Below are 15,534 nucleotides of genomic sequence, written 5' to 3'. Positions count from 1 at the left end.
TACTCGTGGAATCCAAATGTGCTGCCCTTGAATAAAAGGAAGTGGATGTGACTCATCACCACAGGACACAGCAGGGCTGCACAAGAAAGCTCCTTGCTGGTGTGAGCTCCATGCTGCCCTGGCAAGCGCCACCTGCACGTACAGCAACGGTGGGGGTGGTTGTGCAGGGTTGTGCTCCTCACTGCTGCTGTGTGCACAGGGAATGTCTCATCAGGGCAGCACAGAGCTCACAGCAGCAACAAGCTTCCCCACACGGGTCTTCTGTGCCCTGCAACACTGGGTCACACTCTCTGGGCTGTGGAGGCCCCAAGGGAGGGCATCAGGGTAGGAGCCCAAGCCCACAGCGAGCAGCCCATGCCTGCCTCTACCCTGTGTACAGATCTGGGGGCATGGGTCCCCCCTACCCCACCCAGGAGTGCATGCAGCAGCCGGGAGCCGGCCCCCCACCCAAGACTGCAGCACGCAGGCAGTGGGCAGCAGGAGTGGGGAGCCGGGCTCCACTCTGCTGCAGCAGCCACTGACTCCTGTCCGAGGCAAGGGGCTGTGGACCCTGGCCCCATTGCCCTGGCAGCTGGGGGCAGGGGCCTCCTCTAGCAGGGAAGTGAGGGGCCCCAGAAGGGCTGGGGGGTTGTGGGGGGAGTGAGGAGAACCAGCAGGACCAGGAGCTGTGGGGGGAGGGGGTAGTGAATGGCAGGGAAACCCAGGATCTGTGGTAATCACAAAGGACGTGTAATGAGAGCAGCAGAAGTGTGTTGTGGAAAATGTTACTTTATCAGTATCAGATCTGGCCCAGGGGTTGAACGATTTGTCAGTGGGGGTCAGTGCAATTAACCCTGCCACAGCACCTTGCTGCCTGAATTCCAAACCCTGCACAGTAGGATCAGGCCCTGGCCATGCTGGTCCCATGTGGTGGGATTAGACCCACAGACTCATCCAGCACCACTTATACAGCCTGCAGGATCAAAAGATTGGGTACTACTGTGTATGTCTTCTATGTGTATGTGTAATATAAACATCTTTTCAGGTGTAAGACTGAAAAGGTGCCACCAGTTTTAATCCAGAAAATAATGTGCCCTGGGTATAAAAGTTTTGGAGAAATGCTGGTATAGAGCACTATTTCTCAACCTTTTTAGCCTCAAGACACCTCTCTAATGTCTCTGAATTTTATGGCACTGCAGCTGAAAATCAGTGAGCTTGGATCTAAATTTGGAAAACTTATGGAAGAGTGTCTTGAAGCTGAAAAAGGTTAAGAACCATTGATTTAGCTGGTGCCACTTTGAAACACTATTGCTCCTGCCATACCTACTGGGTGTGTCTATATGAGATGTTTACTGTGCAGCAGACTAATTAACTGCTCAGTAAACATCTTGGCATCTACATGTATAACTCTATTAGGGTGCATGAAACTACTAAACTCCGCAGCAGGGTTGCACTTGTAAATACAAGTACTGCCCTGCAGTGCTGCTGCAGTGCTTGTATTTCATGAGCAGCAATGCATGTGTAGACACTGCTTCAGCTGGCTGGGGGACACGGTGTTTCAGTGTAGGGCTAGCCAGTAGGCATCCCCTGTACTGAAGCACACTCATGCCTCAGCCAGTTGCTCCACAGCATGTGCAGCCTAGTCAGAAAAGCCCTGGGCTGGCAGGCTAACCTCAGCGTCCCCTGACAGCCTGGGCTGCTCTGACTGGGCTCCATGTGCTGTGGAGCAAGAAGCTCCAGAATTTATTCATGCACATTAATCACACATGTAGATGCATCCACTAAGTTCCCTATGCTCTCCGGTCTGACTAAAAGCACTATCTGAGGGCAGGGTGAGAAGGTAATTGAGTTTCCATCAACAAGAAAGTACTGGCTTCTATGTACAGGTATTCAGCAAAAGTGCCATATATTTAAACAATGACTAGATATTAAAAGCTTTGTGGGTAAAAATACAGCAGCAAAATATTGAAAACAGCTTGAACAATCAATAACTACTATTTCCATAAGTCCCCTTCACTCCAGTGGAAGTGTATCATAGTTAGATAATGTTTTGAAAGGAAAAGCAAATTGTTGCAGCTGTTCATATGAATGCTGCAGTAGAATGGCACACTGAAGGTGGCGTATGCTTCAAGACTATGTGGAACATGGAAGTGGCAACTTCCAGGAGACATTGTGCACAGATCTACTATCCCAGCAGGAACTCTGAGAGAAAGAATACCCTAGGCCAGTATTTCTCAGCTGGTGGGTCGTGACCCAAAAGTGGGTCGCAAGAATATTTGAAAGGGTCGTAAGCAAGTCCCCAGAAAAACCTGTCAAAGCATGGGTTTCCCCTTGCAGGATGGCAGTGTTCCAGCCTGCAGGTGGCTGCTTGGGATGATTGGAGGCAGTGGGCACATATGCCTGGCCCTTCAGCAGGGGAAGGAGGCGAGGGTGGTCCTGCTCAGCAGGGAGCTGTGTGCCTGGCCCAGCAGCATGGGGCCGATGCCCACACATGCAGGGGCTGGCACTCGCTGCTCATGCTCTGGCTCAGATGGGGGTCCCCTTCAGCAGGTCTGGGGCTGGCAGGAGACTGCGGATCAGGAGTGATGGGCATCAGCATGGCCAAGGGGGACAGGGGGCTGTGGTTTGGGGTGTGAGGGGTGCCTGCAGGGGACCTTGGGTTGGGCACCAGCAGGGTCAGGGGGTGTGGGTTGGGAAAGGCCATTGATCTTGACAAATGGGTCCTGGAATGAAAAAGGTTGAAAACCACTGCCTTAGGCTGTCAATACTTGGCAGTGTCCAGGCATGACTATAGATAGAGAAAAAACAGGAAGCTATTTGTTCGGAGGAAAAAAACTGCAGTTCTTGGCTTGACTGATTTATTCTTTATTATCATCATGCCAGTAAAATTTCCCGAAGAAACTCGTCCAAAATAAGTTTACTTTTCTCACTGTTATAATCCATGTGAAAATCTCTCTCTCACTTTAATAATTTATGTATTTAATATCCAGTCCAAAACTAACCATAATGTGAGTAAAGCTGCCATCAGAGATTTGAAAATACTTCACAACTTTATATTCAGTGTTTCATATTATGGCATAATTAAGTATAAAAGTGAATAGTAAGACAAATCCTCGAACTCTTTTGTCAGAAATAAATTGAGTTAAGGTTAACAGTGTAAGTCTGAGTTAATAGCAGTCACTACCTATCAGAGTTCGATTAAAAAAAATAAATGTTCTACTTAATGTAAGCACAATGGCCTATATCCACAGGGGAAGCCAAGCTCTGCACAGTGAAGAGCCTGGTAAAAGACACCATCTCTAAGGACCTTCCTAGTATTCTAACCTGAGGTTTTCTAGACCTCCCAGCTTTATGTAGAGCAGCTGCAGATACATTGTATTCCAGCCATCTCCTTTCTGGACTATGAGCCAGGCAAAAAGCACAGACAAAAGTGACAATTTGTACTTGATCTGGACCTGAAAGTGCTCTACAGCTGCGACCAAACAAAGTGTGCAGCTGCGGAGTGCTTTACAAGGGCCTGATCCCACAACAATATGAACCCTTTTTTACATGCGCATTCAGATGAAGGTGCTCCAAAGCAGAGTGCCTCCATTAACTTGCGTCTGTATGCACTGGGAGCAGGACTGAGCTGACACAGCCCAACCCATCTCACAAGGCTGTTCTCAGAGTGGGAGCAGGGGAAGAAAGCAGAGGGAGCTCTTTCAGGGGGTTGCCCAGCTGCTGCTGGAGGGTGGCGAGGGTAGACTGGAGTCTGCCTGAAGTGGGGGGGCTCCAGTCTACCTACCCCCCAACTCCAGCACCAGTTGGGGAAACCCCAGAATGGACCTCCATCCCCTGCCTTCTCAACCCTTCCATCCTGAGACAGCACCAGTGGCTTGGAAAGGGGGAAGAGCTCAAGGAAGAGGCTGCAGAAATGCAGCCTCTATTCCTAGATCAGGTCCAAATTGGAGCTCAATCCCCCATCCTTTTGACCCAGCAGCTAACATCTGTTGGGTCAGAAGAAGCAATCTAACTCTCATGGTGCTTTCTGTGAAGTGCCATGACTTATACTGGGGAGCTGCACATCTGCTTGTACCTAGTGTTGGCTATACTGGCACTGCAATACCTAGAGATATCTCTTACAGCAACTCTCCATTCCCTCTGTGTCACTAAAGTGGTCCAAAGAGGCTGAAGCCAAGGTCCAAAATCTGGCCCCATATTGTCAGTGTTATAATAAGTGTTCTTAAATCTTATGCAATGCCTGTAAAATGGAAGCAAATTCAATTCAGGACTGAAAATGCCTTTCATGACCTGTGACTATGAATTTTTAAGTGACAGTATTGGAATCAGCTGTTGTTTTCTCCTGCCTTACTGCACTGTCTCCAGTCCCTTTATCCTGCAACCACAAGAATGGCTCCAGGGTTAGTTGAATGTATCTGAGCAGCTACTTCTTTCACCTTGTATTCACTGGCCACTTACGGCATGCTAACAGTGGGTCTCAATTTTTATAGTTCTCCACTTGCCAGCCAGGCAGGTGGAACCCCAGTCAACCCCAAGAGAAGATGACCAAGGCTTAGTTGGTTCTGCCTGAGCTGAGGGGAGTGCTTCCATTTCCCTACACAGCCAGACAGGCATACTGGGAAAGGAGAAAAAAAGAAGCAGCAAAACTGCAACTGATTTTACTGGTGCAGCTCACACTAGCTTGTGGGTGTCTACAGGTTGTCATTTGGCAACGTTCCCCTAAGGACCATGTTCCAAATAGGGGGGGCAGCAAAATATGGCACACTCCAGCCACTTCCTTTTCTGACTGGTCATGCTCTTTTGTGCTGCCTTGAGGGAAGCAAAGAATTGAGTACTGCCACTTTTATACATCTACCAGGGGACTTACAAGTGGTTTCTTTTCCTTTGCCCAGTTCGAGCTGGAGGGACAGAGAATCTGGCCTGAAATACTGAATGCAAACTTTTGGGCTAGGGAAAGACATTACACATAACCTGGTTTAAGTGATCAGAAACTGGTTTAAACCTGTAACGGAACAGATGTTCAGTGCACATAAACCAGTCTGAAAATGGCTGAAACCAGTTTGAGATAAACCTGGTTGAATGTAGTATCGGACTTAACTGATTTGGCTCAAACTGGTTTATGCAATGTCTGTCTCAGACAGCTTGCTGGTTTAAGTTAGATCAGAGTCCCCCAGCATGGTCTCTGGGTTGGGGAGGGCTCTCTGCTCCACAGCAGAGCTGGCCCCTCCTCTCTGGCCAAAGCTTGGCATAGACAGGTCTGCTGGCTTCTCTGTACCCGCCTCTCCCCACTCACTGCTTAAATAGAGATCCTTTCCTCCTTTTTGCCACAGCACAGACTGTAGCCAGAATATGGTATGCTAACTAATGCCAAGAGGTGTCTGAGTGCATCTCTCTCCAATTTCACTGGGATAGGCAGACAGAAGAGTGACTGCTTAGGGCTAATCAACAGGTTAGCTGGTAAGGTGTTTAAGAAGTTTGAAGTAAGGTGGAGAGAGGCTACTGTTTTGCTAATTGGGTGATAAAGACTATTATCAACCCCCTGGCTGGCTTGCTTGCCTATCAGTTTGCTGCAGATGGTATGATAAAGCAGGGAGGAAGTTTGAAAAGCTCCATACCGTCAACAGATACATGCACTGCACCCTCTCCCCCGCCACCTTGCCTCAAAGTGCTAGCCCAGGCTTGGGGGCTGGCAACACTGCTGCCCATTGAGCAGCCAGCTGGGAAAAGCCTGGGATGGTGTAGGTGGACCTTCCTAATGAGATAGTCCTGCTGGGGCCTGGCCATGCCTCTCTCAGCTCAGCTCCCTGTGGAAGGGAAGGGAGGGCTGCTGTCGTGCCCCCTGGTTTCTAGTCTGAGCCACTGCAGCCAGACCATTCATGTGCCTGAATTTCCCCAGTCCAGAGAGAATGTCTGATCCGTTTCAAGCCAGTTCAGCCTAGTCAGGTTAGACTAAACTGCCAAGATTGAATCAAGGGCTCAGGCTTTTTGAATAGACATAGACATAGACATTAGGGCTGGAAGGGACCTCGGGAGATCATCGAGTCCAGCCCCCTGCCCAAAGGGCAGGAAGTCAGCTGGGGTCATAGGATCCCAGCAAGATAAGCATCCAATTTGCTCTTGAAGGTGTTCAATGTAGGGAATATCTGTCCCTAGCCTTGACCTTTATGAGATGGGATGTCTGACCTTTGGGCTGAAGAGGTTGGAAGCCATGTAATAGGAAGCTGTGCAGTGTTCAGTGACTGCACCTAAAATAGTGTTTCCATTCATTCATCTATTTGTGCCACAGCACAGCTACAGTGTATGTACATACAAGTGTTCTATTTATTACTCTACAAATTGTCTACGTATTCTTTTTGAGTGTTATTATACACAATTGATGAATGACTTAGTGTACTGTGCATTTCACTGTACACCACATAAGCAAAGTCTGCAGTCTTCGTGGCCAGGCTCACTTGCACACTGAAAAAGCCAAACTGGCCTGTGATAAGACAAAAAACGAAACAAAACATTTAGTAGCTGTTTGAGGTATACAGTATCATAACTCTGGTGATCATTAAAAGTAATTATCAAATGCCACGTGGAAGTCAAAGTGCATATTGCATAGGCCTGAGACCATGAACTCTCTTTTTTAAAGGTGATGTAGATTATTGCAGAGAGATAACTTGGCTGGTTACTTTTTACACAGTCTAAAACCATCGTTGCTTTTAAATTAACATGCAAGTAAATTTCAGGTGGACGCTGGGGGATTGAAATTTAGCCACTGAACTAATTCTTTATTTCTAGATGACGGTGTTGACTCTCTAGGAAAGATAAGAAGCCTGAATGCTGTGGCAGCTATAGGGTCTGACAAGTCAGATGCTCAGCTGTTGTAAATTGGCATTGCTCCATCTACACTGATTTAAGTGAAGCTATGTCACTTGCCAGCAGGTTTTGCCTGGAGAGTATTACTGAATATTTTAAATGATGCTTCTTTCTCCCATTGTGCCTAAGAGAGTATTATTAATAATCAGGGGTTGGGAGGGTAGGGGTAGTACTTGTTTACTAGTTGAGCTCTGATGGAAGGACCAATTCTTCATTGCTCTGGACCACAAAAAATCATTTGTGACACACTGGCGAGTGCATGTGATGGGTCCTATTTGGTGATGACCCAGAAGAAGCTGACTTGTTATATCCCTCATCTACAAAGTGCTGGTTCTTTGACTGAAGCAGGAACAGTTCACTTCTTCAGTGTTGAAAATTTCTGATTCGGTTCTTGATGTATTGGCTAGAATTACATTTACAGGAACACCAAGTGGGTATAAAACATCCTAATCTAGTAGCATTTGACTCTGTTCTCATGTTAATGATGCCACACAGTGCAGAGCACTTGTAAATAACATCCAACCATGCACAAAACAAACAGTTTAAACCTTTGCTGCCAGAAAGTGTATTTGTCCACTTGTTCTCCCTTGCAGGCCCAGGTCTTCATTTTGTTAAAGATGGCTAACAATTCTCATAAAACTCACAGTAGTTTAACAATGGATGTTTGTTTACTTCAGAAATAGTATCAAGGTCGCAGCCTGTCACCAAGAAAAGCTTTTCCCAATAGATAAAATATCATTATTGTGTTTATTAGTTAAACCCAAGGGCAGAATAATGTGAATAAAGAATTTTTTCTCCTCCATCTGGATGTCTTCGTGTATCCCTAATCCCTTGGCATTGCTTGTTGGCCTCTTGTGGGCTAAGATCAAGTTTAGAGATACTCAGTCTGCTCCTGTCATCATCTTTAGTTTCTGAGGATGGGCACAAAATTTCTTCAGCATTCTTCATTTTGGGGACTAGAAGCAGTACCCCATATGTGCTACACTGAAGAAGAACATGGAGGATCCAAAACCACCCCAGACCCAGTACATGCGCACATGCTGCAAACATGCTGTCATGATTTCAGGTTAAGGTTTCTTTCACAGTCTTCTACCTACTCTCCTAAAATATCATCATGGTCCCTAATATAGTATCCTGTAAACAGTAGCCACATCTACACAAGTCATTTAGTACTTGCATAAGTACTAAACTGGCGTTGCTGCACAGTACTATCACCACACTTTTTTTTCCAACATTGCTGTGTAGGAGCAATGAGTTCATTACTACTGCGCAGTACAGCTGCCACGTGGTTAGTGTGTGGCAATGCTACTGCGTGGTGGCGACGAGCTACTGCACAGTACCATCTTGTGTAGACACACCAAGCATGTAGTAATCCCATGATCCAGTTTTTATTTCTTTGGTATCATGGTTCTCAGCTCAGCCTGGGATGGTGCTGGTTCACGCCTCTCTGCTGCCAGGTCAGCCTTTTGCTAAGTGGGAGAAAAGAGAAACATATGGGGACCTCCTAGTTTCCTTTGGTATGAAAAGCAATGAGTGTTATGATACCAACCCTATGCCTTGGGTGTTATGTTTGCAACAGCAACTTCTACTTTAGGATAATAAAACACGATGTGTTTTCTTCCCAAAATAATCCAATATGGTGGAGAGGGGGTGGGGAAACAGAAACAGCCTCATTTTTAAAAAAGTGTACACTGTTTAACGCAAAGCGAATTATTACCTATAATTGTCTTCACAGGAGACAGTGAAGTTTCGTTCTTCTAGGATGCTTTTTAACCTTGTTATGGAGTAACCTGTACAAGAGTCCCTGGAAAGAAAAATAGCTTGTTACTTGTGTGCCACATAAGAAACTTAGTTAGTGGAGACAGGTAGGTGGTCTTCTTTACTTGAACCTGCCAGCTAATCTGGGCAGGAGAGTCCAGGACACTTGCGTGATGTCCCTTGGTTTCAATTGTACCTTGGGTGGATCAAGGCTTTAGCTAATAAAATCCTAGGCTGACATTCACCCTATTCTGGAAAAAGGCTTTATTCAGGGAGCTAAGTGTGAGAAATGATTTGGTCACCTGAACTCAGGCAGAGCATGGGTGCTCCATCCAGTCTCTCTAGTCGTTTATGGAGAATCCTTAGAGCTTACTGAAGTCAATGGAAAGCAATAGGACACAGCCTTATGAAAAGGAAGGGGAGGCTGGCCATGTAGACACTGATGTCCAATTCTACCTGCTCCAGATTCCTCTGCTGCAATTAAATATTCCTGCTGCAGATCCCTCAGGTTATATGGATAGCTTCATGGAGAGCAGGGAATATTGCAGCCTGGGAAAACCAAGGAAGAAGCAAAGGCAACTGTTGGCACTGGATGACTCATTGTTGAAATACCTTGCCTTCAGTGGGCAAGGTCAGTCCTGCTCTTCCCAGAGCTCTCTAGTGATGTAGGACTGAAGATCATAAAGTGATGGAGCAGTGGGTGAAATACAGAAATGTAGGTTGGACAGTGCACTTCAGTGGTAAGAAATGCACACTGAAACTGAATGCACCTGTTCTTGTGGTCCTGCCTGTGAGGCTAGTCACAGAAGTGGCTTGACACTGAGGCAAACACAGGGCTGTGCCACAAAATACAAGGTAACTGGCAAGTGGATAAACACTTTCCCGTTCACAAGACTTAACCAGAGTTGCTGGTGACATGATGTGTAGTGTGAATCTGGAGACCAAGTGAATATTCATGGAGCTGATGCCCCAGAAATAATACATGAAGATTCAAGGAATGGACCTCTGGCATTAGTGAAAAGTATGGAGAAAAGGCTGTCAGAGCACAAGGTAGGAGCACTGTATGGGCACTTTTACATGTGCTCCAGGGGCTGGCACTTTAATTAGAGTGGCTCCAGGAGTTGCTCAATTAAAGCACCTCATCATCTTGTATATCAGCATGCCCATGCTTCAAAATGTAGTGGGGGCACTTGAACTTATTCAACAAGCTTTAATACAAGTGCCCTCACTGCCGTTTTGAAGCAACAGGATGCTGATACACGCTGTGCTGTAATTACAGTGAGTTGGATCAGCCTCACAGCATATCTACACTCACCTTATAGCTGCTGAGGGGGCAAAACAAGCTAGTGGAACTTAAGCAAATGTAAAGAGGGAACAGCACCATGGGGACCATTTGTGGAGGCCCTGGGTTGTGTGCAACAGCTGCACAGTGAGGAGTGAAGACTGGCAGCAAGGACTTGGTCGTGCAGAAATGTGTCCTGGTGATTTCTGGACCCTCCCCCCCACTATTCTGGACATTGAGCCTATTTCCTTCTTGTGGTTTGGTCATAGAAATTTGGAAGCTTGGGGCTCATAGATAACATTTTAAAGAATTACATAAACTTTATATAGTTTATATATTGTCATTGTATGGTCATGCCAAAATCTTGAAGAAAGTCTCTTGATATGGATGCTATTCTAATGTGGGCTCAGAGAACCAGTGCCCTAATTAGTGTTTAAACCTTGATTAGTGGGGGTTGCTAATTGAGCTGGGCCTAATCGTGTCAACCAGACTAGGGACTTTCAGGCAATGGCTAGCAGGTGCACGAGTTTCAGAGAGAAGAAAGATGAAAACTCCCTTTCTTTTCAGAAGCAAATCTTTCCTGGAGTGATACACATTGTTTAATTGTGACCCTTCCCAAGAACCACCAAGAACTTGTTTGGACTTGTTCTCAGACTTTCAGAGGACAATGGCATTTCTAATTTCTAGCCTTATTTGCCTTGTGACACATCTCCTATATAGGCTTGACTCTGACACTCACTTTGGCAACAGACTTCAGGTGCATCTCCATTGTGTTCTGTAATCCCCAGAAGAAAGTTTGGTGAGAGACTTACTCTTCCATAAAAAAATTTTTTCTGTAACACTGCTGAGTTATCATTAAGTCGATGAGGATTGTCTAAACCATTTCCCAATCATTGAATAGATCACTTAAAAATGAGTGAATTCAGAATGGTGTCAAATGAGTACAGGCATACCTCGGAGATATTGCGGGTTCGGTTCCAAACCACCGCAATAAAGCGAGCCACATGAATTTTTTGGTTTCCCAGTGCATATAAAAGTTATGTTTACACTATACTGTAGTCTATTAAGTGTGCAATAGCATTATGTCTAAAAAAACAATGTACATACCTTAATTAAAAAATACTTTATTGCTAAAAAATGCTAACATCTGAGCCTTCAGCGAGTCGTAATCTTTTTGCTGGTGAAGGGTCTTGCCTCGATGTTGATGGCTGCTGACTGATCAGGGTGGTGGTTGCTGAAGGTTGGGGTGGCTGTGGCAATTTCTTGAAATAAGACAACAATGAAGTTTGCCGCATTGATTGACTCTTCCTTTCATGAAAGATTTCTCTGTAGCATGCGATGCTGTTCGATAGCATTTTACCCACAGTAGAACTTCTTTCAAAATTGGAGTCAATCCTCTCAAACCCTGCTGCTGCTGCTTCATCAACTAAGTTTATGTAATATTCTAAATCCTTTGTTGTCATTTCAACAATGTTCACAGCATCTTCACCAGGAGTAGATTCCATCTCAAGAAACCACTTTCTTTGCTCATCCATAAGAAGCAACTCCTCATCCATTAAAGTTTTATCATGAGATTGCAGCAATTCAGTCACATCTTCAGGCTCCACTTCTAATTCTAGTTCTCTTGCTATTTCCACCACATCTGCAGTTACTTCCTCCACTGAAGTCTTGAACCCCTCAAAGTCATCCATGAGGGTTGAAATCAACTTCTTCCAAACTCCTGTCAATGTTGATATTTTGACCTCCTCCCATGAATCACGAATGTTCTTAATGGCATCTAGAATGGTGAATCCTTTCCAGAAGGTTTTCAATTTACTTTGCCCAGATCCATCAGAGGAATCACTATCTACGGCAGCTATAGCCTTATGAAATGTATTTCTTAAATAATAAGACTTGAAAGTCGAAATTACTCCTTGATCCATGGGCTGCAGAATGGATGTTGTGTTAGCAGGCATGAAAACAACATTAATCTCGTTGTACATCTCCATCAGAGCTCTTGGGTGACCAGGTGCATTGCCAATGAGCAGTAATATTTTGAAAGGAATCTTTTTTTCTGAGCAGTAGGTCTCAACAGTGGACTTAAAATATTCAGTAAACCATGTTGTAAACAGATGTGCTGTCATCCAGGCTCTGTTGTTCCATTTATAGAGCACAGGCAGAGTAGATTTAGCATAATTCTTAAGGGCCCTAGGATTTTCGGAATGGTAGATGAGCATTGGCTTCAACTTAAAGTCACCAGCTGCATTAGCCCCTAACAAGAGAGTCAGCCTGTCCTTTGAAGCTTTGAAGCCAAGCATTGACTTCTCCTCTTTAGCTATGAAAGTCCTAGATGGCATCTTCTTCCAATATAAGGCTGTTTCGTCTACATTGAAAATCTGTTGTTTAGTGTAGCCACCTTCATCGATTATCTTAGCTAGATCTTCTGGATAACTTGCTGCAGCTTCTACATCAGCACTTGCTGCTTCACCTTGCACTTTTATGTTATGGAGACAGCATCTTTCCTTAAACCTCATGAACCAACCTCTGCTAGCTTCAAACTTTTCTTCTGCAGCTTCCTCACCTCTCTCAGCCTTCATAGAATTGAAGAGAGTTAGCGCCTTGCTCTGGATTAGGCTTTGGCTTAAGGGAACGTTGTGGCTGGTTTGATCTTCTATCCAGACCACTAAAACTTTCTCCATATCAGCAATAAGGCTGTTTGCTTTCTTATCATTTGTGTGTTCACTGGAGTAGCACTTTTAATTTCCTTCAAGAACTTTTCCTTTGCATTCACAACTTGGCTAACTGTTTGGCGCAAGAGGCCTAGCTTTCGGCCTATCTCGGCTTTCGACATGCCTTCCTCACTAAGCTTAATCATTTCTAGCTTTTGATTTAAAGTGAGAGACGTGCGACTCTTCCTTTCATTTGAACACTAAGAGGCCATTGTAGGGTTATTAATTGGCCTAATTTCAATATTGTTGTGTCTCAGGGAATAGGGAGGCCTGAGGAGAGGGAGAGAGACGGGGGAACGGCCGGTCGGTGGAGCAGTCAGAACACACACAACATTTATCGATTAAGTTCACCATCTTATATGGGCGTGGTTTGTGGCGCCCCAAAACAATTACAATAGTAACATCAAAGATCACAGATCACCATAACAAATATAATAATAATGAAAAAGTTTGAAATATTGTGAGAATTACCAAAATGTGACACAGAGACACAAAGTGAGCAAATACTGTTGGAAAAATGGCGCTGATGGAAAAATGGCGCCGATAGACTTGCTCGACGCAGGGTTGCCACAAACCTTCAATTTGTAAAAAACGCAATATCTGAGAAGCGCAATAAAGTGAAGCGCAATAAAATGAGGTATGCCTGTAATTAGTAATCAGTCACCCCTGGCCAGCACCTAAGCCATGTGGTAGCTCTGCATTTACTGCCTCACAGTGGTGTGCAAATTTGCTTAGCTCCTATATAAAAACATAGTTTTCAACTCTGCCAGCTGTGTGACTAGTCTTCTGCACAGCCGACAAGGATATGTAGGTTCTCAGTGGAGTTTCACAGCTATAAAGGAGAAGGAATTAGAAGACCAAGGGGTTGCAAAAATAGTTCAACAGATAGTAGAAAGAAAACAATTTCACGCTGAGCTGAACTGGCTCAGCAGAAGTGGTTGTAATGATATTACCTTTTAGGACCTCCGATGTTGTGCATAAGCCAGATCTGTATTGTAGAAACTTTATTTGGGTCTAGGTTGAAGATCTCAACACTTCCAAATATGCTGAAAAATGGAAGCAGGGAAAAGCTAATCACCTTTTAAGTATCCAGACAAGATATACCAAGCCTGTTCTTCAGGTACTATTTTATGTTATCATACAAATTGCCTTTACTCCCAGGGGAAAGAACACACAATTTTTCCATGGGATTTTTCACAGAATATTAACTTATGGAAAATGACTTTTCCTTATTTTCATTCATTCAAGGGAGTCTTAGAGAATGAAAGACATTAAGATTCATTGATCTGATGGCCACTTGTAAGTTTCAGGGATGACCACCAGTATCTGGGGAAACATTTGTTCACCAGAGCGCCCCAAGGGATGACGAGATCAAACGGTTATAAACTACGGCAAGACCATTTCAGGCTGGACATAAGGAAGAATTTCTTTACTGTCCTAGCCTCTGAGGCCTGGAACAGCCTGCCATCGGAGGTGGTTCAAGCACCTACATTGAACACCTTCAAGAGTAAATTGGATGCTTATCTTGCTGGGATCCTATGACCCCAGCTGCCTTCCTGCCCTTTGGGCAGGGGGCTGGACTGGATGATCTTCCAAGGTCCCTTCCAGCCCTAGTGTCTATGAAATCTCTAATGATTTTTTTTCTTCACTGGTACAATCCAGGCCTGAAATGATTTTTCTGGTTTTACAGAACAGCAGGCTGGCTCTCCATCTCTGTGTTATCAGAGACTGCACCTCCTGTCAGTTGTGAGGGAAACATAGGATCCAGACCAAGTTTGCTCAATGGGTAGTGACCTGTGTTGGCCGTAGGTACATCCAGGCATTCTCTGTATCCACGATGTACTTTAAGCCATGTTTGTAGATTGGAAGTGGCTAATGCACACATTTGCCTGTGCCAGGAGCTGTGCCAGGAACCAAAACTGAGTCAGTCAGGGTGGCGAGAGGGGCAGGCAGGACTGGGGTGACTAGCCACATTCCTGTGTCTGTGGGGAGGTTTGGCAGTATTGAAGGGGGTTGGTAGGTATTGGTGAGTCTGTGGGGGAGGGTCATCCATCCAGGAACGACCAGGCAGCTAAAAACAGCCCAGTCAGGGTGGGGAATAGAAAGAGCACAGTCTATGGCTGGGGCAAGTGGCTGGGTTTTCCAAGCCCCAGGGCTGTTCTTCGAACATGTGCAGACAGTCAGTAGATCAGGCTAACCCATCGATCTAATTTATCTCACCTCCTCAGGTGATCTAACTTGGATCAGGATAACCATTTTTTGCCCAATCTAACCTCCCCAAATCTCTGTATAGATTGGCACTTAAATCAACTTAAGTGTACATTTGCGCATAGTTTACGTGAGTGTAAAACACTAGAGGAGTCTGTTCTGAACTATTTCTCTACAGGTTTCCCTTGTTTTATGCAGGTTCTGTATGTATGAATTCACTCTTATGTGAAAACCCTTTTATACCAAAAATTTGTATGCGACTGATGTGGAAGCCTGCAGTCAGCTGTTTTGTGTAGTGCATTGTGGGAGTGACACACATCAACGTATAGTCTCTGGTGTGGATCTGCACTCCTCACTCATTGTCTGTGATGTGTTTCTATAGTTGTCATCCCCATTATGGTAACATTCATCACCACCCTGTGCCTGTGTGTACTGTCTGCTGTTGGTGAGTACCAAAATTGTCTTGTAAAAGTGGTAGAAGTGAGTCTGGGGGTCAGTACAGTCAAGGTCTTGGAACGTATCCCTATTTGTTATATTGTTAAATGGGTTCCCTTTATGTGAATTAAAGTTATGCACCGTTTTCCAGGAATGTATGTACAGCATAAAGCAAGGGAAACCTGTAAAGCCCTTTGGATCAAGTGCATCACAAAATCCTTTCAGGATACAATGGATCAGATCCTCAGTGGGTTTAAATTAGTGCAACTACAGAGAGGGCAATGGATATGCACTGATTTACAA

The 15,534-nt window shown here is 45.0% G+C and overlaps 1 protein-coding gene across 1 annotated transcript in view; it reads right to left on the bottom strand.

Moving 5' to 3' along the window:
- Positions 1 to 6,381: 6,381 nt before the first annotated feature.
- The window catches only part of LOC149870126 (ADP-ribosyl cyclase/cyclic ADP-ribose hydrolase 1-like), a 45,212-nt gene continuing 36,059 nt past the window's right edge, over positions 6,382 to 15,534 (bottom strand). Inside the window, exons 6-8 of the mRNA XM_090034496.1 lie at positions 13,542 to 13,634; positions 8,558 to 8,644; positions 6,382 to 6,457 (exon numbers count right to left, since the gene is read on the bottom strand). Coding sequence (XP_089890622.1) covers positions 6,382 to 6,457; positions 8,558 to 8,644; positions 13,542 to 13,634 — 256 coding nt within the window. The remainder of the gene's footprint in view (positions 6,458 to 8,557; positions 8,645 to 13,541; positions 13,635 to 15,534) is intronic.

Source organism: Crocodylus siamensis, chromosome 2 (assembly GCF_052110815.1).
Source record: "Crocodylus siamensis isolate JL-2025a chromosome 2, ASM5211081v1, whole genome shotgun sequence".
Classification (NCBI taxonomy): domain Eukaryota; kingdom Metazoa; phylum Chordata; order Crocodylia; family Crocodylidae; genus Crocodylus; species Crocodylus siamensis.
Note: the sequence above shows the minus strand (reverse complement) of the source record. Positions and strands in the feature narration are given on the sequence as shown.